Source organism: Mustela erminea, chromosome 7 (genome assembly GCF_009829155.1).
Source record: "Mustela erminea isolate mMusErm1 chromosome 7, mMusErm1.Pri, whole genome shotgun sequence".
Classification (NCBI taxonomy): Eukaryota; Metazoa; Chordata; class Mammalia; order Carnivora; family Mustelidae; genus Mustela; species Mustela erminea.
In genome coordinates this window covers 10,972,682-10,994,568 of record NC_045620.1, presented here as the reverse complement: position 1 = coordinate 10,994,568, position 21,887 = coordinate 10,972,682, and the positions used below count along the sequence as shown (strand labels likewise).

The following is a 21,887-nucleotide window of genomic DNA, read 5'->3' as shown; positions in this document are numbered from 1 at the left end:
AAAATCTCTTAAAAATATATAAACAAAAGGGGCTCCTGAGTGGCTCAGTTGGTTGACTGTCTGACTCTTAATTTTGGCTTGGGTCATGATCTTGGGGTCCTGGGATCGAGCGCTATGTCGGGCTCCTCCTATGTCGGGCTCCCTGGGTAGGGAGCTTGTCTGGGACTCTCTCTCCCTCTGACCAACCCCCCCAACCCCAACCCCATGCGTATACTTTCTAAAACAAAACAAAACAAAACAATACACACACATAAATGAAAACTAAAATGAGTCCATTAGGATGAGCCCTAATCCAATCTGACTGGTGTCCTTATAAGAGGAGATTCAGACAAAGAAACAATGGAAGCAAGAGTGCATGGAGACAAGAGTGTGAGGACACAGGAGGAGGGCAGCCCTCTGCAAGCGAAGGAAGAGGCCTCAGAAGAAATAAACCTGTTGACACCTTGAGCTTGGACTTCTAGCCTCCAGAGCCATGAGCACATAAATTCCTGTTGTGTAAGCCACCCAGTGTGTGGTACTGTTATGGCAGCCCTAGGAAACTAAGGCAGATGCTAGGTGACATTTTAAGCAGCTTAACAAAGCTGAAAAGGTTAGAGACTAAGAAGGTAACAGTGGTTATCTCTAGGTGCAAGGATAATGGGTGATTCCAACCCCTTTCCTGTGTTTTCTTTTTAAAATCATTTTATTTTTTTCATCATGATAAGTGTACTCTTTAATCCCCGTCCCCTACCTTTTCTGTATTTTCTGATTTCTTTTACCACGATCTCATTATGTGCAAAACAAAACACTTAGGAAATATGCCAACTATACTCAAACAAGGTCCTTTGTTTGGGCTTTCACATTGACTGTTCCCTCTGCCTGGAACACACTTCCCCCAGATACCTATCAAGCTCCCTTACCTTCTCAGGCCCTCATTCATATGAATAGGAATCTGACTTAATGGTTTTTTAAGTGACTAGTTTTAAGTAAGTAGTCCGTATTTTTTAATATTTTTAAAACCTGTTCAAGACAAATGCATAATGGCAAAGTACAACAGTTACCATAGCTGAGCCCTCGGAACAGAAGCTGTGTGTGTGACTTCTATTTCAAGCTGCTCTTTTTGGAAAGATGAAAAATGTGCCTTCTTGTGTCAGTTATTTAAATCAGGCGGATTAACTATTCCTGATAAGACTACCTCTCTTGTAAACTTAAGTAAAATGTTGAGGCTGGAAATATTACCTCTTCATTAACAAGCAGATCTGATAAGGGACTCCTAATCCAAAGATCACAAGCTCATTGTATTAGTTTCAAATAGTAAATTCAAGTTATATTCTTCTGATGTTTGATTTCTACTTGTGAAATAGGGAAAAAATATTCTATTATTTAATTCTGTACTTCCAACAGTCATTGCTACCGGATCAGACATTCAGTTAAAGCCCATGTACACAACTGAACCAATGAAATAAAGGGTTCCACTTATCTTGGGTTTGCATCTGGAACAACTGCAGAGCACCACACAGGACAGAGAAATGCACAGTTCTCGCAGTACTGACATTACAGGATCATTAAATTTGATTCAAGTTATAAAAGAGGATTCAGAAAAAGTTTAAGGGGTGCGTGGGTGGTTAAGCATCCAACTTGATCTCAGCTCAGGTCTGATCTCAGGGTCATGAGTTCAAGCCCAGTGTTGGGCCCCATGCTGGGCATGGAGCCTACTTAAAGAAAAAAAAAAGTTGAAAGAATCAAAAAACTCTGGAATGGCTAATTATCTATTAGGTTGTCCAAAAACATTCCAAGTGGGAGTTGGAACATACATATAAATATTGGAATAATTGAACAATATATTGATTAATTACAATAAGCATTCATTCCATTTGAACAGCAGTTCTCAAGTTTTGGGTGGCTCAGGGGGTTAAGCCTCTGCCTTCAGCTCAGGTCATGGTCTCAGGGTTCTGGGATCGAGCCCTGCATTGGGCTCTCTGCTCAGCAGGGAGCCCGTTTCCTTCTCTCTCTGTCTGCCTCTCTGCCTACTTAGGATCTTTCTCTTTGTGTCAAATAAATAAATAAAATCTTAAAAAAATAAAAAGAAATAAATATTAAAAAAAATAAAACGGACTACAACAAATCATCATGTGTTCAGATAAATAACCTATCTTACGAGATAACTAGTTTCCAAAGAACAAAAGAAAATTAGTGAGAAGAGTAGGATAGCTTTACAAATTTTCTTTAATGTCTAGCTTAAAATAGGGAGTGTTAAGAACCGAGGTAAGCTGGAGAATATATGTCCTATTCAAAGGGGACAGTCAGGGGTGCCTGGGTGGCTCAGTGGGCTAAGCCTCTGCCTTCGGCTCAGGTCATGATCTCGGGGTCCTGGGATCGAGCCCCGCATCAGGCTCTCTGTTTGGTGGGGAGCCTGCTCCCCCCACCCCCCCTGCCTGCTCCCCCCACCCCCCCTGCCTGCTTGTGATCTCTCTCTCTCTGTCAAATAAATAAACAAAATCTAAATAAATAAATAAATAAATAAAGGTGACAGTCACTCCTCTGGTCTGACCAAGTATTTGTGGGTCAAGTTCTGCTTATGAACCATCACTATGTGTGGGGACACCTAATTGTTTCTCAAGAATCTCTTTGATCCCTAACATCCTAGATTTAGCTCAGAGAGTTCTTAAAAACTTTTTTGTCAGAAGGGTAAGATTGATAAACACTATGCTAATCTGGCATGGGGTGGCTAAGTACTCTGTTCACCTTTATTTAGCTAAATACTGAAGAATTTAAGTCCACAAACTCAACAGCTTTAAAAGGGAACTGTCACTCTGAATTCATTTTTACTAAGACATAAACTTTTATTTTCACTCAAAAACTGACTAAAAGCAGAGTTTGGAGAATAAGAACAGCTAGCAGAAATCAGGAATTATAAAATTATGGAGCAGCTCATTCAGTTTTTTCTGATATTTACACAGGAGTGGCTAATGAACACCTAGTTAAGTGGTTTACTGAACTCTATTTGGTAAGGCACCATTCTGGGGTTAACCATGTTTAATGTGTGTAAAACTGAGCTCACTCCACACTTCTAAGCAAAAAAATCCACACGTTTCAGGCCTGCAAATAAAGTTTGCTAGGAGGGGTGACCGCCTGGGCGGCCAGTCAGTTAAGCGTCTGCCTTTGGCTCAGGTTGTGATCCCAGGATCCTGGGACTGAGTCCTAATTCAGGCTCCCTGCTCAGTGGGGAGATGACTTCTCCCTCTCCCCTCCGCTTGTTCTCTCTCTCTCAAATAAATAAATAAAATCTTTAAAAGAAAACAAAGTTTGCTAGGCTTTTTACCTGCTTGTCAAAATTTTCCTATAAATTTGTCGGTAACATAATCGTTTACAACTTCTTTCTGTGCAAGAATACCCAACACTTATCCAATACCATGCTAGACCTTCGAGGGGCTATGAAAGAAATAAAAACAGAAAGAAGTCTCACAGCTCGATAAAGTATAAAGTCTCACTATGAAAACAAAATACACATGCCAAAAAGGTATACACATACAAAGCTCAATAAAACAAACAGTATCAGAACTGGATGACAGAAATACAGCCTATCACAAGGCAATGAGAGGGTCCAAGACCCCTCTGAATTTGATGAAAGCTGGAAGTGGGGCCTTGCTACCAAGAGGGACCAGACTTTATCGCCAGGGTCTCTATGCTCCAAGTAGGCCAAGAGATAAGGTGAATATCCTGCGTTAATGCCCAGGGTGGGCAGGGAAGGAGAGGCCAGGTTAGGAGTATGCAACCAGCGACGTCTCAGGATGCACAGCCAGAAGCACCTGCTTAGAGCAAGTATTATGGCAGAACATCTTATCAAGGTGCCAGGCAGTGGGAAACTGAAGGAACATTAAGAGGGGCGCCTGGTTTAGTTGGTTAAGTATCTGCCTTCGGCTCAGGTCATGATCCCAGGATCCTGGGATTGAGCCCCACGTCAGGGTCCCTGCTCTGTGGGGAACCTGCTTCTCCCTCTCCCTCTGCCCGAGATTCCCTCTGCTTGTACAACACATTCCTGCTCTCTGTCCACCCCCCCCCCAAAAAGGAATGTTAAGGAGACTTAAGGCAGCACATATCAATTTGCATGACTGTGGCAGTGGTTCCCATTCTTACAATGTGAGAAAAAAAAACTGCTGGCCTGTACACAGCAGGCTTACCGTGAGTATTTGTTGAAAAATCCTAAATTGGAGGTAGGGGGAGAGGATAAAAAGGTATGCAAACTCCATTTTATAAAAAAATAAGCACAGAGGTGCCTGAGTGGCTCCATCAGTTAAGTGTCTGACTCTCGTGGAGCCTGCTTAAGATTCCCTCTCTCTCTCTCTCTCTCACTCTGCCCTTCCCCCCCTAAGAAACAGCACAAGGTCACCCATGCTTCCTTGTATGGAATAATGATCTTTACATGTCACAAACACACAATCATGAGGATACCCACCTGGTCTAGCATTCTATTATTTATTTTGAAAGATTCTATTTTTAAATAATCTCTACACCCAATGTTAAGGCTTGAACTCGCAAACCCAAGATCATGAGCTGCGCGCTGTACTGGCTGAGCCAGCCAGGTGCCCCGTTATCATTCCAATTTTTAAACCCTCGTCAGAGCAATGGCTAAGTTATCTCCCACACAAAACAATCAGCGTGCATGCTAGAGAAAATTCTATAATCTCTCCACAAAGGATTAAGAGCAAGACCTGGGAATCAAGTTTCTGCTCCACAGTCTCCTGGCAATCTAGCTGTGTGACTCTAGCAGCTACCTCGAGGCTCAGGGAAGCAGGGATGCCATCACTCCCTGACGCTATGGGTGGCAAGAAGAATTGACGAGATAAAACCCATAAAGCGCTGTGTGGAATTCCTGGCAGAGTAACTTTTCTATCGCATCCCTTTCATTAGCCCATTGTATCATCCGTCATAAAATCAAACCCCCAACCCCTCGCCGATCCCAGACTCTCCCCAGCTACCATCTCACTTCTTTGTTCCTTCTTAGCAAAAAACCTGCAAGGGTTTTTTCTCGTCTGCCGTTCTGCACCTTACCTGCACCTGTCCTAATCATCCTTTCTGTCTAGTCACTCGCCAAAACTGCTCTGGTCAGGGGCACAAGGGGACCCTCTAGCAAAACCTGGGGCAGATTTTCAGCCCCAATTCCCACTTCCTAGCGCTCCAGTGGCGATTTCAGGGGCTTCCCTGAGCCTCAGATTCTCTTTCTATCTCACTGACTCCTTTGGCTCACCTCTCCAACCTCCACATACTGACTGCCTGGCCTCTTTCTCTTCCATTCCCCCATCCCCAGGCTATTTCACCCAAACGAAGGAAGGTTAGATGCCTACAACCTAAAACACTTCCAAACAGAACCTTGTATTCCTTCCAAAAAAAAAAAAAAAAAAATCTCCCCAAACCACCCACTCCTCTATCTCAGTATATATGGCACAAACATTTACCGGATTGCTCTGGTCAAGTACCCTGGGGTCAAGATGAGAAATCTTTCCCTTACCCCCCATACTCAGTCTATTTCCAAATATATTCCAAATCTGGTCATTTTTGCCATGTCCACTGTGATCCCTGTAGTCCGTGCCCCCTCAGCGTCCTAACTGGTGCCCAGCCTATTGGCCTATACCTACAGTCTCGTCTCCGCGGTGAGCTTTTTGAAGTAAGTTTGCTCCTGTCACTCACCCAGCCCTCCACTGGCCCACCCAGCACACACTGGAGCACCACCCGCGTCTCTAGCCTTTCCTGCCACCCGCTCCCTTGCTCTTTGTCCTCCGTTGGCCATACCCACCTTCGTTCAGTTCCCACACGAACTGGCAACCTCACTTTCTGCCTCCCCTGGGATTCTCTGGATGGCTGGTGAGGTGGTTCTCTTACTCCTCACTAAGGCTGGACTTCCCATTCCCTTATCTTGCTTTGCTTTTCTTCACCGCACTGGCTACCACTTGACATTTTTAATACATTCATTTCTAATTATTAGTTGTCTACTGTCTCTCTCATCTGAACATAAATAAGCTCCATGAGAGTGAAACTCTGTCTCTTCTGTTCACTGCCAAACCTTCAGCCCCGCAAGGAGCGCTTTGCCAGCCTCTGTGCTCAAGTGCTTGCCGACTGAATGAATGGGTGGCTGGGGGTCAGCAAGGGATCTTATTTTGGAATGAATAACGCTCCATGTCACAGAATTCTAACTCTGGTTTATTTCTGAAAATACAGCATGGAAACATTCATAGCACTATTAAAAGAAAGCCATTATGTTAGAAAGATTATAAGTATGGATTAAATAGCCGAAGGAAAGTTATACACTGAATTCTGAATGATCTTGGGAAGAAGCAGAAATCTTAATTTAGAAGCCAGGCAAAGGTCTTCTTGGAGCGCTCCTCCCCGACATCCATTTACCCTCACGCAATGTCTGTGCTGGACCTTTTCTTTTTTCTTTACATTTTATTTTCTTTCATTTTTATTGTCTGACTCACTCTCAGAGCTTCTTGAGCTACACAGCTGTGACTCATTCAGTCCTGCCTCCCCAGAATCTGGTGTGTTACCTGGCATACAATGGTGCTCAATAAATGTTTCCTGTCAGGAGACACAGCACTAGCTCTTCCTTTCCTACTGTAAACTCTAACAAGGTCTACTGTGGCCAAAACACTGAACACTGATACCATGTAACTGAGAAACCTAATGTCTTTTATTTTTAAATCATTAAAAATTGATAACTAAGTTTATTTTTTAGTCAAGTATGATAGAGACTTTTAGGGAAATCTACATTTTTTAAAATGACAGAAAACTGTGTTTTTGTTTTTTTTTTACCCAAATCACACAAGCCAAAGGATTCTTCACTACAAGATGACCTTTGTTTCATAAAATATATATGAAAGGATATTCTACACTGTTTAGAAACTGTATACAAAGTTAATACATCAGTATTTTCTACAAAGCAAGTGCATTTAACTCTACATGGTCTGACAACCTTAGTGCTAGAACTTCAGGGGCTATCTAGGGACACAAATCCAAATACTGGTGGAGCTCCGGGGTGCCTGGGGCTGGCTCAGTAGGACTGTGTGACTCTTAACCTTGGGGTTACAAATAAGAGCCTCACATAGGGTGCAGCATTACTTAAAAACAAAATCTTTAAAAAAATATGTATTACTGGGGTTCAGAAATCCTATAGACCTCGTATAAGTTAAAGTTAGGACTTCATCCCATCCTGAATGGAGAGTATAAGCTTAAAATGATGATACATTAATTTTAACAAAATATCTCCATAAATATACTTAAAAATTAAATCCACACATGCCAAAGAACAGAGGCATAGTAGGTCAGAAAAACTTAAGAATACTCCTTGTATGTTTAGTTCCTATGGCACTTTAATCCACTGAATCAACCTCAATATTTGTGTGTAAATCTTACACCAAAGGCAGCTAGAGAAGCAGCTTCAAGGGACAATACAGAGGATGCAGAAATGAACTCCTGTTAATCTTGGTAAACTATTAAAAATTTAACGATGGAAATGTTAAGATAACTTCACCAAGGTGCTAAGATATCCCAGTAGTCCATGATTTTTTTTAAAGAAAATGTTCATCCTGTGTAACTTCAGAATTCTTTCCAGATTTTTCCTGGATCTGTGTCAGCATCAAGAGTCAGCCAGTTATTCTCCTGGCTAAGTATAAGCTGAAAAGTCAGCAGCTGCAGGATATTGCAAAGAAAATGTGACAACCAGGTGAAAAAGCATGAATATTTGATAGTAAAACATTTAATGCAATCATTGGAGACACAGCAACACAGTAAAGTATTTGTGGTACAAAATGGATGTGAAGCCCTTTACAACACCTTTTGGGAAAGTCACAGCCACAAAGCAGCAGCTCCCATAGCACCCCATCCTGGAAAACCCTGGCCCGGCTGAGCCTCACAGGTTTTCTCCTGAAAAGAAAGTTGCCAGTTAAAACTGGTCTGGTTGCCCTTTTAAGGAAGACTGTGAACCAGCAGTCTGGTGCTACTCCTGTTTTGGAAAATAAGGAGGCCTGGAGGTGATACACCAGCTTCAATGTTTCTGAAAAGTAGCCATCAAGTCAGGGGCAGGTAACTTTTATTCCGGAGCAACTGACAAAGGCAGTCTGGCTGCATAGTTAGTGCCTGCCCAGAGAAGCAGAACTGTTCTCTCCTCTACAGCAATCATCCTCCAAGTATGGTCCTCACACTTGCAGCCTACACATCCCCTGAGAACTTACTAGAAATGTAAATTCACATGCCCCATCCCAAAACACCACAACACACTACAGAACTACAGACCCTGGAACCCTAAGGGTGAAACCCAGTGACTGAGCAAGCAATCCTAGAGATTCAGACACTAGCTTAGGAGCTGCTGATCTAGGGAAGAGTGGCAATCCGTCTCTACAGCCCAGACAATGGGACAACAAAGAGCTGGTGACAAAATGTGAGATGCTGGGTTTCTCAGATAACTAGGGTGACCAAGGACAAGGACCAGATTTTCTCTGACAGGGGCAGAAGCAAAGAATAAGATGTGGGAACTGGTATAGGACAGATAGGGAAGAAGAGGACAGAGTTAAGTCTAGCTCAAGTTCCTCTAGAAATACCAACTAGTCAGGACAAGAGCTTTCCTTATGGAAAGGCTGAAGAGTCACTCTTGCTTCTGCCTTATCAGATACATTGTTTCTCCAAATATGTCAAATTTATATATTTGGCTACATCAAGGTGAGACCTTGGATTAATTCATTGCAAAAGTCAACAGATATTTACAGAGCAGGTCAGGGACTGTGCTGGGTGCTACGACACAGTAGTGGAGAACAGGAAAAAATCCCGCCCTTGTGGAAAAGCACAGAAAATACGCAAGAGAGCAAATAAGAAAGCTTCAGATAAGGCGAGTGCTTTAGAAGAGAACAGAAAAGAGATGTGATAATGACTGAGAAGACTATATTGAATGGGGTGGTCAGGGATGTCCCTTCTGCAGAGCAGAGACCTGAAGAACGGGAGGCAGATCATTCCCAAAGGGGTTAGAGCAGGAGCAGAGGTGTGCGAGATACCACGTGGGGTCGGGGGCGGGCCCCAGAGGGCCTTCAGGGCCCCAAGAGAAGAGAATGATCTGATTCAAAGTGCAAGGAGATTTGATTCTGAGGGCTTTCTGCAGTGGGGAGGCAGTTTCTGTTTTCAGTCTGCAAAACATCATTGTGCTTCCTCTAGAGAACGAACTGGAAAAGGGTAAGACTGGAAGCTGGCTTCTGCGGTCTTTCAGAGAGATGGTTCTGGTCCGGCAGGAATGAAACTAGTGGAGATGCAAAGGAGGATTTAGCAACTTTTGTTGGTTTTACCTACCGGACTTGTGATGGATGGATGTGAGGCTGAGGAAATGACCCTATCTAAGCGCCTCGACTATCCACCTGTGAAAGAACTAATTGGCCAAGTCGGAAATGTCGACGGACCTGCCAGAGGCTGAAGGAAGGTGAGATGCCTGGCTGGAGAGAAGGCAGTGGGGGCTGGAAGGATGATAAAGTGGGAGAGCACATGCCCTGGGGCAGAACTGTGCTGCACCCTAGCTCCACAAGTCACCGGGTCTGTGTCTCAGTTTCTCACCTTCACGGCAGGTACCTGTCTCCAAGCACTGCTGTGAGGGGCAGGATCGCTGAATTGAGTTGAATACACTGACTAGCGCATAGCAGGCCCTAGAAGTACACTTTAAAAACAAGTCTGGGGTGCCTGGGTGGCTCAGTCAGGTGGGTTTCCAACTCCTGATTTCAGCTCAGATAGTGATCTCCGGGATGTGAGATCAGGCCCACATCAGGCTCTGTGCTGGGCGTGGAGGCTGCTTAGGATTCTTTCTCTCTCTGCCCTTCTCCACCCTCTTAAAAAAAAAAAAGTCTGACGTGCACGTAAATGAAGATAAGGCCCTACTCCGTCAAGGACAGGAGGGGCCCCAAGCCTAGCGAGTACTGACTTCCTTAAAAATGGACTTCACTATCACTGGACAGCAGGTTACCCAGAATGAGACAAACAGTGGCCAGGGCTGCTATAAAAAGGGTCCCTGTGACAGCTGGCAGACCCCTCTCATTAAAGCCCTTTCTCTCACCAAGATTAAACAGTGCAATACCTACAAAGAACCGATCCCCCAAATCCATGCCTTTCCAGTTCTTTCCTAAGGCGCTGGAGCAGGCTGGAGGGAGCTGGAGACAGACCCCCTGGGCTCTCGTCCGAGTGCCGCCACTCAGCCACCCATCTCCCTCAGTAATACTGTGGGGACAAAACTGACTCTGGTTAGCTCACTGGGTTGTGGGGAGTTGGACGAGATGATGTAAGAGGTCAGTGAAATTACCGGGAAACTTCACAGTGTTTACTTCACCAAATACACTGCTCTGTACTTCACTGGGGCCTTTCAGAATCAAACAGAGCATTCCTGACTTTACATTTTGTATTCCACTTTTATCAAAGTACTGTGGCTACAATTCAGGTGAGAGACAAGGGGTGGGAGAAAGAGAATGCGGTGGAGTGAAAAGCATGGTTTGAAAGCTACCACGAAGGGGAAAATCAAAATCATCAAAATGAACCTCAGGAACCCCTGAAGAGGGCAACAGGTGGTACAGTCCGACTCCGTCCCCGGAGCCCGCGGCTCTAGCTGAGCACTGAGCAGGAGGCAGCTCTCCGGCTCGGAGCTCCCGCATTGTACACAAGGCAGCTGGCTACAATCAGCACAAGACACTCACATGGGGAGACACACAGGAACAAGACCAACTTCCCAGACTACAGGTTCTCATCACCGGTCTCCAGCTCTCGGGAACACCCTTGAATGGAATGGAAAACAGCTGAACCTCCACTGTGGCAGGTTCAATTCGCACCTGCCGAATGTGGACACGAGGCCACTCCAGTGAATGCAAATTTAAAGTCAGGCCCAGCCAGGGCTTCTTCTTCTGGCACTCAGGTCTCTGGTAACTGTCAGGGAAGCCTGTCGGGTGCTGGGAGAGGGGAAGGGCCTGGCAACCAAGGGCTTGATATCCTGCAATCCTGGCCAAGGCGGGAGGAATTTACCCATCACAGCACCAGCATCCTGATGGATTCTCGTGGGCTTCTCACAGTCCACTCTCTAGGGATCTATGCAGAGTTCATGCACTGCAGAACCAAGGGAGGTGGCAAGGTGTTGTACCCAAGTGTTGAAAGTAGTGACCATTTAAAAACAAAAACAACAACAAAAACCCCCAACAACAACGAAGGCCAACCCTTTACAGGAATTCAGACTTCAGAGCTATTTCCTGGCAACTAGGGGCACAGATTAAGAAAGTGGTTTGTTCTAAACCTGACTAAGAAAGACTTCAGGGTCCCTGACCAATCTGAAAGACTTCTCAGGGTTAGAAAGCAGAGGCTTGAACATTCATTTCCATTTAACCCAATTAAGGCCCTTCTGCTGCCACTCTAGGCACTCTGTACTCCTTTACTACACAGGGGCACAGGTCAGACCCTCTCACTCCCCTCTTTCTCTCTCTTTTTTTTAAAGTAGGCTTCATGCCCAACACAGGGATCGCACTCACAATCCTGAGTTTGAGTGTGGCAGGCTCTACCAACTGAGCCAGCCCGGCACCTTGTCATTTCCCTGTCATTTTTCAGACTCATTCATTCAATAAATATTTAGAATGCCTACTTCATAACAGTGAACTTGATGGCTTCCCTTCACACTTAATAAAATCCAAAGCCATATCTCCCCACCTCATCTCCTTAACAAGCCTCTCATGCACAGTAAGGACTTTAATCTGTTCTTTCAACACACTGAGCTTGGTCCTGCCACAAGGCCTTTGCACTCACTGTCCCTACCTCCCCTGCCTACGATACACACTGCAAGTTTGGCTCCTTCCATCACTGACACCAGTTCAAATGCCATCTACTCAGAGAAGCCTTCCCTGATCACCACTCCACACACTCTTTATCACATCACACAAATTTCTTCATAGCACTAGTTTCTATCCGAAATTGGCTTAATGATTTAGTCCTTTAATGGCTTTCTTACTGACTTGAATGTAAGCTCCTCAAGGACAGGGGCTATGTCCATCTTGTCCACTATTTACCATGGGACAAAACAGGCCCTCAATAAATATCTGTTGAATAAACAAAGGACTTTCTGGAAGCCCACTATTTAGAGAGCACCTTAAAGCCGGTTCTATGTTATCTAAACCACGTCAAGTGCTCTTGACACAAGACAGCAGCTGATGGTGTTTTATCTGACCACATTAGCATTTATGAAGCACTCATCCATTGGCAGGGCTTCAAGAAGTTAGAATTAAGTAGCTGTTACAACAGATTGTAGGCAGCCAATCTCAAGTGACTGCAAACAGGGCTGAGTTGCAATATGACCATAATGCTGGCTGCCACAGGCACACTGTACCCCCACTTCACAGCAACCTGGCAGGGGTGCTATTATGGTGAGAAGTTTCCCACAGCAGTCTGGCCTGACTCAGCCTCTCTCCTCTGGGTCAGTATCTTAAAACATGAATTGACTCAGCACTATTCTGGCTAAAACCAAAATCTAGGAAAAGGATATGTGGTCTCCTCTATCCCTCATAGGGGACCCCACTGCTTGTGACAGGTCACTTTAGTCTGATCCCCTACAGCCAATTCTACTGCCACTCTAACAGACAGGGCTGGCTCCTTGGGATAAGGCGGGAGCAACATCCTGGAAAGATGGGACTCCCTTCACTCTGTTCCCTTTAGGTCACCAAGCCTCTCCTAACAGTACTGATGCTGTGGCCTTAACCAGCCAGAGGATTTCAGCACCTAGGCTGGTGGCCCTGTTTACTTCCTTCATCAGCGGTCACCCATCGTCACCCTATCTGTGAGGACCTCCTTGGCCAACATCACTGCAAGGTACCTCAGGGTTCAGCCTCCTCGCCATAAGGAGGACACTCAGTCTTCCCCCAAAACTTGCACTTCCAGAATCTCTCTTGCCTTATCGGCCCCTCCAGGGGATCTCCCCCAGCCCATCTTTACCCAGTCCCCTCAAGAAGGCCATCTAAGTTCATCCCCTGATGCCCATTTGTGGAGTATTAACTCTTGAAACAGACCCTTCAGGATTTGATCCTCTGGCCCATCTCAGGAGTGCAGTAAGGGAATCAAGTTTCAAACAAAAATGCTGCTTCCCTTAACCTACAAGGGACTGGAAGAACTTCCCTCTCCCAAAGTATAGCTCCCTTATTCCCTCTTCCGCATCCTGGAGATGGGGGTTTGCTCACCTTCCTGCCCCAAAGTCATCCAGAGTTCTCATTTCATTTGTTCCTCTCCCCATGCCCATCCACTCGAGGTGGATCTTCTGAGCTGAACCCACATATCTTTTACCAACATCCAAAGGAATGCTAGGGAGTGACAATCTCCTTAAAACAGACACTTTAGGCTATGCTTCCTTCATCCAACAGAGGAGATTTTTCTTCTCTAAAAGAAAAATCTCTGAAACAGGACTTTTTCCCCACTCTCACTCACTTCCTGGGAGCTTCTATCAGTTGACCCTCCTGCTCCAGACATACCCCTTCAGGGCTCCTAGCTCACCTGTTCTTCACCTAATATCGAAAGCTTCCACTACTACTCCACTCAGAGCTTGCCTCCTAAAACCCAACATGTTTATTCAAATAAAAGCCTGATAATGACGAGGTCATTTCCTCTTGGAATCTAAGAGAACGTTTTTTTCCTTCTCACTTATCCTGCAGAGATGCCCTTAATCCCTCTTCCCCAAAAACAGCCACCCAAGACTCCCCCTTTCCAATCAGCATAGAGATTTCTTCAGCTAACCCCATCCCCCAAACTAATGCTGAAGCCGTCCCCTTAACCAATGGAGGATCCTCGGTCACCCCTTGAGATCCTGTTTTCTTCTCCCATCCATCCTAAGGGGTTCTCTGAAGTCCCCGCCAAACGGACATCCTGAGGCTCCCCCCTGGCTCGGACCTCTAGCATCCAGTAAAGGACTCTCATCCGTTTTGGGGACCCTTCTCATCCCCCAAAGAGACCACTTGAACTCCCCCGAGCCGCCAGCCTCGGTATCCCCAGGAGTGCCTCTAGACTCGCCTCTCGCTAGCTCCGGTCCCTCAGTAGTGCCTTGGGGCCCAGTCCTTCCTCTCAACCGGGCCCTCACGTCGCCCGGGGGAGCCTGTGGGCCCCGCCGCGCCGCCCACAGGACCCTCCGGCCCCCGCCCGTGCTTCCGGCCACCGCCTGCTCCTCCTCCCCACTCAGGCCGCCCGGGTCGCCACCGCGGAGCCAAGCAGACAGAGGCAGCGCAGAAGCCCTGGTCCCGCTGCAAGGACCTTTGAGGGTCCTTGGTCCCTGGCCCAGGCCCGCGCCCCCTTGGCCAGCCGGGCCCGGCTCCCCAGCTCACCCGAGCCCGTGGTGGCTGCCATCTTGCGTCGCTGTCGCTCGAAGGCCGGCCCCTTCTTCACCCCCCCACCCGTCCCCTGGCCCTTATACGCAGGCGCGCACGCGTGCGCACTTGCGGCCGCTGACGCCCGCTCCGCGGACCCCGCGACCCGTTGCCGGGAAGGTTTTTTTTTTTTTTTTTTTCCTGCTTTTTCAGAGGAAGGAAACATGATTTGCGTGCGGAAGGGCCCAGCAATCTTCACGTCCCTCCAGGCTGGGATGCGAAGGAGATACTGAGGTGCTTGATGAGAAAGGCAGGGGTGATCAGACTTGGGAGGACGCGGTTGTGAAAGACACAGAAGAAAAGAAACATTAAAAAAATATCTCCTGTTTCGTTTCGGCCATTTTCCTATCTAGTTGGATCCTCACAGTATCTCTACCAGGTAGGGATTAATGTGAAAAATGAAACTGAGATGGGGGGGCGAGATTCAGCGATTTATCTAACCTTAGCTGTTAAATGGCTGAGTCAGAATTTGAACCCACTCCAGATGCTTCCGAGCCAGAGAAGGTTTGTTCTAGGGCATTAAGATGCCAGGGAAAGCATTCATTCATTCATTCATTCATTCATTCATTCATTCATTCATCAATCCATTTGTTCATCCAAAGAAATACTAAGACCTACTGTATGCCACATACTGTGCTAGGTCCTGGGGATGGATATATATACATCGACGAAGTCTGCTCTTACGGGCTTACATTATAGTTGGAGATAGAGAGCTAGTTAACAAAGAAGTAGGAAAGAATATGACTGTGATAAGATAGAGAGTAAACCAGGGAAGGGGCAACGGGGTGGTCAGGGAGGGCCTCCTAAAGTGGTCCCATTTCAAGAGAGACTGCACGAGGGCGCCTGGGTGGCTCAGTGGGTTAAGCCGCTGCCTTCGGCTCAGGTCATGATCTCAGGGTCCTGGGATCGAGTCCCGCATCGGGCTCTCTGCTCGGCAGGGAGCCTGCTTCCTCCTCTCTCTCTCTCTCTGGCTGCCTCTCTGCCTACTTGTGATCTCTATCTGTCAAATAAATAAAATCTTTAAAAAAAAAAAAAAAAAAAAAAGAGAGACTGCACGATTAGGAGGTAGTGGGACCAGCATGTGCAAAGGTCTTACAGACACATATTTGCAAATATATGTTAAATCCAAGAAGGGACTGCTCCTTTATCATAAATGGTCTAAGAAGCCCTGATACAGCTGATTCGGATGTAGAAACAAGCTGAGAGAGGTGAAGGGACTACCTCCAGGTCACACAGTGGAACACGGGCAGAGGAAGGATGGGGACTTTGAGTACAGAGGAAAAAGGAAATGGGAAGCCCTCATCGAGCACACCCAGTGCATCACCTTGTTCTGACAGTAGCGCCTCCTAAGCATTTCTCAGCTCGATCTATTTCTCCCACTTAGGGTAGGCTGCTCTTGTCTCCTACTTGGGTGATCCCAGCAGCCTTTATTCTTGCCCCCATGGTCCTTTCTCTCTATGGCAGCCAAAATTTGCTCAAAACAGCCTTGAGTCGAATCTTTAAGTGGCTCCCCATTTCCTTTCGATAAAATACAGACTCTCCAAGTTGGATGGCCATAGAATTAACATCCAACAAAGACAATGATCAGATTGAAAGGACACCTAGTATAATCTTGCCAGAACAAGGGGACTCTTCAGGGCAAACCACTCTAGGGTGGATAGCCACCCTAACCAAAGGCTATGGACCTAGGGCCATGACCAGTGAGGCCGCTGAGATAGCTAGGGCTTTCACTTAAGCCTCATTTAAGGAAACTTATTCTTAGGTCTCAGTTCTGTGCCTCAGTTCTGCAAGTGAATACTTTCCTAAAATTTGCACCCTGAGTGCCTCCTTCCCCTGTCCTTGGCATAGCCTGTACCTCTGGGACTTGCCTGTACCTCTCCTTTGCTGACCCTTTTCAAATCCTCTGCAGTATGCCCTCTCCCTCCTCAGGGCTTTTGCCTGCTATTCCCACTCTTCAGTTCTCAGATCCAGCATCACCCCCTCTGGGAAGCTTTCCCTGATTTCTCCAGATCCAATTTAGTTATAATTGACTCTCCAAGTGCCACATGTGTCTTCTTCCCAGCACTGGCACCAGGGAATCATTGGTAATCTGTGAATCACACAATTCAAGTTTATCTTTGAAAAACACAGAAAATATTTGCCCTGGAATTTGGGTCGTTGTAAAGCACAGGGTGACAACTGGGAAGCATTTGGACTCCTAAAGTAAGACTCACCTCTGGAGTGAAATTTTCTGGATTCCAGGGCTCTTTCACCCTTCCTTTTGCTGTGTGACTTCAGGCAAGAGATTTGAATCTCTCTTGGCATCTGTACCCCCTCCTGAAAAGACGAGTGATAGTAGCCACCTCAAAGGGTTGCTGGAGAGAAAAAACGCTTTGGTAAAACCCTTTAGCATAGAGGGAGGAAGGACACTAGAAACAGCTGATATTTACCAAACCCTCATATCCAGTTTTTAATCCTCACAACTGGATGCAGCAAATTCTAGGGATATCCCCATTGTAGAGATGAGTAAACAGACTCGGAGCTAACAGGAGGAGTAAGGATGAAAACGCAAGCCACTTATCCACGATGCTCGTAAACGTTTACTCGATAGATTCCTTGGTTCTCGTAGGGAATTTCTGGCAAGCAAAATTGACAGTAGAGAAAATTCCGTGCGGAGGACCTCGCAGGAGGAACACGGTAAGCCCGACGGCCGGGGGCATGCTGGGTATTGTAGTTCGGCTGCGTCGCGGAGCCTACCGGGAGTTGTGGTCCTCCGCGCCATCGCTCCCTCGGAGAGGCTCCACCCCTCTCTCGGAAGTCCCAGCCTGTCCCCAGAGCCAGATTCCTCCGGTGTCTGAGCCCCATCTCCGCCTTGCGCTGGAGCCGGTAGCTTCATCTGGTGCGGCCAAGAGTCTGATTTATTGGATTGTTGGGAAGATTGAAATGGTTAATGGAACTAAAGAATTTGCAAAAGGCCTTGACACAGAATGAGCGCTGAGTATTAGCTACTATTTTTCTTCTTATTATTTATTTCTTATGATTTAATCCTCGGTGACCCCTGCAAAGTTAGCTTTTGTCATCTCTATTTGTCAGATGAGGAAATTGAGGCTCGGGAATGTGAGAATGCTTTTCCAGGGTTACATAACAAGGAAGGAGTAAAAGGTTTGGAATTCAGTTCTCTTAACCCCGGGACACCTGCCCTTTCCTCTGTGGAGCCTGGGAGGTTTTGAGCAAAGCGTGGGTGGGTTTGCATTTTTACAAAGTGCAGCCCGGCTGCCTGGAGAAGAGTGATTGGGCAGCAGCAAGACTGGAGGCGGGGAGTCCGGAGAGGGGGTGAGTTGCACGCTGTTGACCGCGTGCGCACGGCAGCTGGTTTTGTCCAGGAGGCCCAAGGGCCAGTTCCAGGTGTGATTCCGAGCCAGTCCCTGGCACGGCCATTTCTTTTTGCCAGGGATTGGTCCAGGGGTGTGCCTGTCACCTAGTTCTTTCTAGTCAATGAGTTGAAGAGGGGCCGTGTTTGGAAAGTTTCCCTCCCCTGAGAATATCTGAGAAGAAAGCTTTTTTGGTCCCCATTCTTCTTTCCTAAGGAGGCTGTGATGGTTGGCGCTGTCCTGAGCCAGAAAACCTATACTTAGACTGTAGGTGTCCACAGATAGATGTCAGGAGGTAGGACCACCCATGATGTGGTTGAGCTGCTGAAGGAATCCTGCGGCTGTTTCCCTACAGTTTCGGTCTTCCTTCCTTCCTTTCTTTTCTTTTGTCTCTTTCCTTCCCTTTTCCCCTTCCCTTCTCTTTCTACCTTCCCTCCCCTCCCCTTCCCCCCCAACATGAGGCTCAGACTCAAAACCAGGAGACCAAAAGAGTCAATTGCTCTTCTATTGACCCAGCTAGGCACCCCAACTTACAGGTTTCTTAAGACATGAGATAAGTCTTTATTGCTTCAGCTGCTCTTAGAGGTGGGTTTTTGTTACCTACAGTCAAAAGCATACCTAATAGCTGGCACAGTGCCCAGTGAAGAGTCACAGACGCAGACTGTCCACAGTGTTCGTTCAAAGACTTCTCAACAAGGTGGGAAAACATCTGGGCAGTTTGGGAATCTCTGTGATGTGAAACACATAAGTAGTACATTCAAAATGTGTAAAAAAAAAAAAAATGCAATACGTTTTTTATAAAACCAACAGTATTATTTTTTTTAGAGCAATAGTCCTCAAACTCGACTGTGCACACAGATCACTAGTAATCTTGTTAAAATGCAGATTCTGATTGTGTGTTTGGGGGTGAGGTTTGTGCTGAGATTTCTAACATGTACCTAGGGAATGCACAGATCACACTTTGAGTAGCAAGCTTGTCAGTAACATTGTATACATTTTATGTTTATATTTCCAATTTATAGGTAAGAAAAACCCCCAACCTCCTGCTATAGCATTTATAATACAAACTACAGAAAGTAAAGGGGACAAATTGTTGACAGAGGAAGAAAGGTCATGGGCATCCAGAAGATGGAGAGTCAGATGCCTGGGGAGGGTGTCTGTGGTTGATGGGATGTGGGAGACACATTTGCTAATGACATTTCATGGCACATATATGGAATTATGTCCCTCTGGACTGTGTCTGAGGTATAGCATTAAGATGTTTTATCTAACATTTGATGGAGTTGCTGAAGTCTACAGCCCAAAAGGGATGGGAGTGGGTAGGGTAGGGGGTCATTGTGCAACCCATTTATTCCTCTCTTGATGGACATCTGAATTGTTTCTATTGACTTTCTTCCTATACACTTTATTTTGTACTGTCTGAATTTTATATCATCTGTTACTTTTGTGATCAGGGAAAAATAAATAAGACCCAGAGGTCTGGGATGGCAGGGTGGGTGGAACCAAAGGCTGAGTTTCCCTAAATTATCAAGAGCCCTTGCAACTCATGGTGAAAAAAACATAAACACTCCAAAAGAAAGATGTTAATTGGGGTGCCTGGATGGCTCAGGGGGTTAAGCCTCTGCCTTTGGCTCAGGTCATGGTCTCAGAGTCCTGGGATCAAGTCCTGAATTGGGCTCTCTGCTTGGCAGGGAGCCTGCTTCCCCCTCTCTCTGTGCCTGCCTCTCTGCCTACTTGTGATCTCTCTCTGTCAAATAAATAAATAAATAAAATCTTAAAAAAAATGTTAATCATAGCAAACACATACTATGTTCCAGGAACATAGGGTTTTGCATATATTAATTAATTTAATCTTCACAACTACCCTATGCATTCAGTACCATCATTACTCCTTATAGATGAGGAAACAGAGACACAGAGAGGTTTAGTAACTTGGCCAAGGTCACAGTCTTATAAGCGGCAGAGCCGGGGTTTGAACCCTAAGCTCTTAACCACTACTACCCTGCTTCCCAAGCAAAAAAAGGACATGTAGAGAGTAAGGACATGAGGTAAGATACTTGATCTTACTTAACCCATTGCATTTCAGTGATTCTAAGATGCACATTTTTGCATTCAAACATCTCTGGAATCAGGATGCATCTTACAATCAATGATATCTTAGATTCAGTGAAATAGAGTAAGAGAAATGCAAATTAAAACCACCTATCAGATTGGCAAAGGACAAAACACTTGATAACACACTGTGCTGGCAAGGGTGTGGGGAACCTGGCACTCTCCAAAGTTGTGAGTTTAGATGGACACCTGGAAGGCAGTTTAACCTATGAGCTATCCAAATGGAACACAGACATCCTGGGCCCAACAGTTTGGTTCCTAGGACCTGACCCCTCAGGTCTCCGGTCCCTCGTCAGCAAAGACTTAGTTTCTCTCTCCTGCAGTTCGCATTATCCAAGATTGAAAACAACTTCAGTGTCCAACAGAAGATGAGTTAAAACAGGAGAGTCCATTCTGAAGTTGGAATGCTACACAGCTGTCAAAAAGAGGAAGGAAGCAATAGATAGAACACTTTCTCCACAACACAGTATAAAAAAAAGGCAAGTGTGGGGGCGCCTGGGTGGCTCAGTGGGTTAAGCCGCTGCCGTCGGCTCAGGTCATGATCTCAGGGTTCTGGGATCGAGTCCCACATCGGGCTCTCTGCTCAGCAGGGAGCCTGTTTCCCTTCCTCTCTCTCTCTGCCTGCCTCTCCGTCTACTTGTGATTTCTCTCTGTCAAATAAATAAATAAAATCTTAAAAAAAAAAAAAAAAGGCAAGTGTGGAACTGTGTGTGTAATATTCTACCTATCATGTGAAAGCAGGGGCGGGGCGTGCCTCTCTGCCTGTCCGAGGGACTCTCAAGGGTCTTGTTGCAATAATGGCCTCTGGGGAGGGAAACTGAGGGTGTGGAGAACTTGACTGGGAGCAATTTACTCTTCACTCTAGATGATGATGATGATGATGATGATGATGATTTGTAAAGGGCCAGATAGTATTTTAGGCTTTGACAGCCATTGGTCTCTCAACAAATGCCTCTGTATTAGATAATATGCAAATGAATGGGTGAAGCTATATTCCGGGGAAACTTGACCACACTCTGAAATTTAAACTATGTGTTAGGAGATACTCTTTTTTTTTTTTAAACCCCCCTTCCCCTCTAACCACTTAAAAAAATGCTTATGGGGCCATAGAATGACAGGTGGACCAGATCTGGGTCCCTGGAGCTATCAGCCGACCCCTGCTCTAGATTCTTCTGTATTGATTCTTACTCTATCTTATGCAGGCATTACCTATTAAAAAATATTTGGGGCGCCTAGGCGGCTCAGTTGGTTTAGCGTCCCAACTCTTTTTTTTTTTTGGCTCAGGTCATGATTTCAGAGTCATGAGATCGAGCCCCACTGTTGGGCTCTGCGCTCAGTGCAGAATCTCCTTGAGATTCTCTCTCCCTCTGCCCCTCCACCTGCTCACCCTTTCTCTCAAATAAATAAAATCTTTAAAAAAAAGTTTAGAGGGTAGCTTGAGATTTTTAGGTTTATCAAGGGGGTGGAGACCCTCTCTAGCAAGAAGCCAGCACAGAGGGGAGTTGCAGGACCTTCCCAGCCCAGCTGGAAATACATGTTTGCCCCGCAGTGCTTGCTACCTGCCCCACGCCACCACCAGGTAGCAGCACAAATCCACCGAAAAGCGGGCCCTCTCTGCACTGGCTGGGAAGCTGAGGGCAGAAGTCGGCCCGTACACCTGTTTTTATTTTGCCTACCATCTGTTTAAAAAATGGAGCCAGCCTTTTAAAAAAAAATCTGGATTTCTGGTTCCTCTTTAATCAGCTGATGTGAGAAGCAGCTGCTCTCTAGGCCTCAGGTCCCCAGGGCATCCCAGTCCTCAGTGTCAGCTGCTCTTTCCCGTCCTGCCGTGTAGCTATTTTCTTGCCAGGGACACATTTCTCACTCACCACCTGCCACCTCACCTCCATCCCTCCGCTGGGGCTATAGGCCGGTGTTAAAGTAGAAGGGCCCGAGGGCAAATTAAGGCTCTGGTCGCAGCCCTGCCACCTATCAGCTGTGTGACCTTGGCTTGTTCCATGACCCCAGTGTCTCAGTGTCCACCTGTGCAAATTGTGTTCACCTCTCAGGT

The 21,887-nt window shown here is 46.1% G+C and overlaps 1 protein-coding gene and 1 long non-coding RNA gene across 3 annotated transcripts in view; one reads left to right on the top strand and one right to left on the bottom strand.

The window, feature by feature from the left end:
* Window positions 1-14,429, bottom strand: part of UBE2V1 (ubiquitin conjugating enzyme E2 V1) — a 29,573-nt gene extending 15,144 nt beyond the window's left edge. Inside the window, exon 1 of one of the 2 annotated variants that reach the window (XM_032350372.1) lies at window positions 14,334-14,429. In XM_032350372.1, coding sequence (XP_032206263.1) covers window positions 14,334-14,355 — 22 coding nt within the window. In that variant the 5' untranslated portion in view covers window positions 14,356-14,429. The remainder of the gene's footprint in view (window positions 1-14,333) is intronic. The other variant, XM_032350371.1, reaches the window with a different exon arrangement.
* A 10-nt stretch (window positions 14,430-14,439) lies between these two features.
* On the top strand, window positions 14,440-19,369 carry LOC116594829. Its single transcript, XR_004287434.1, has 3 exons — window positions 14,440-14,754; window positions 16,984-17,051; window positions 18,748-19,369. It is a non-coding gene; the product is annotated as an uncharacterized LOC116594829 (long non-coding RNA).
* The last annotated feature ends 2,518 nt before the right edge of the window (window positions 19,370-21,887 follow it).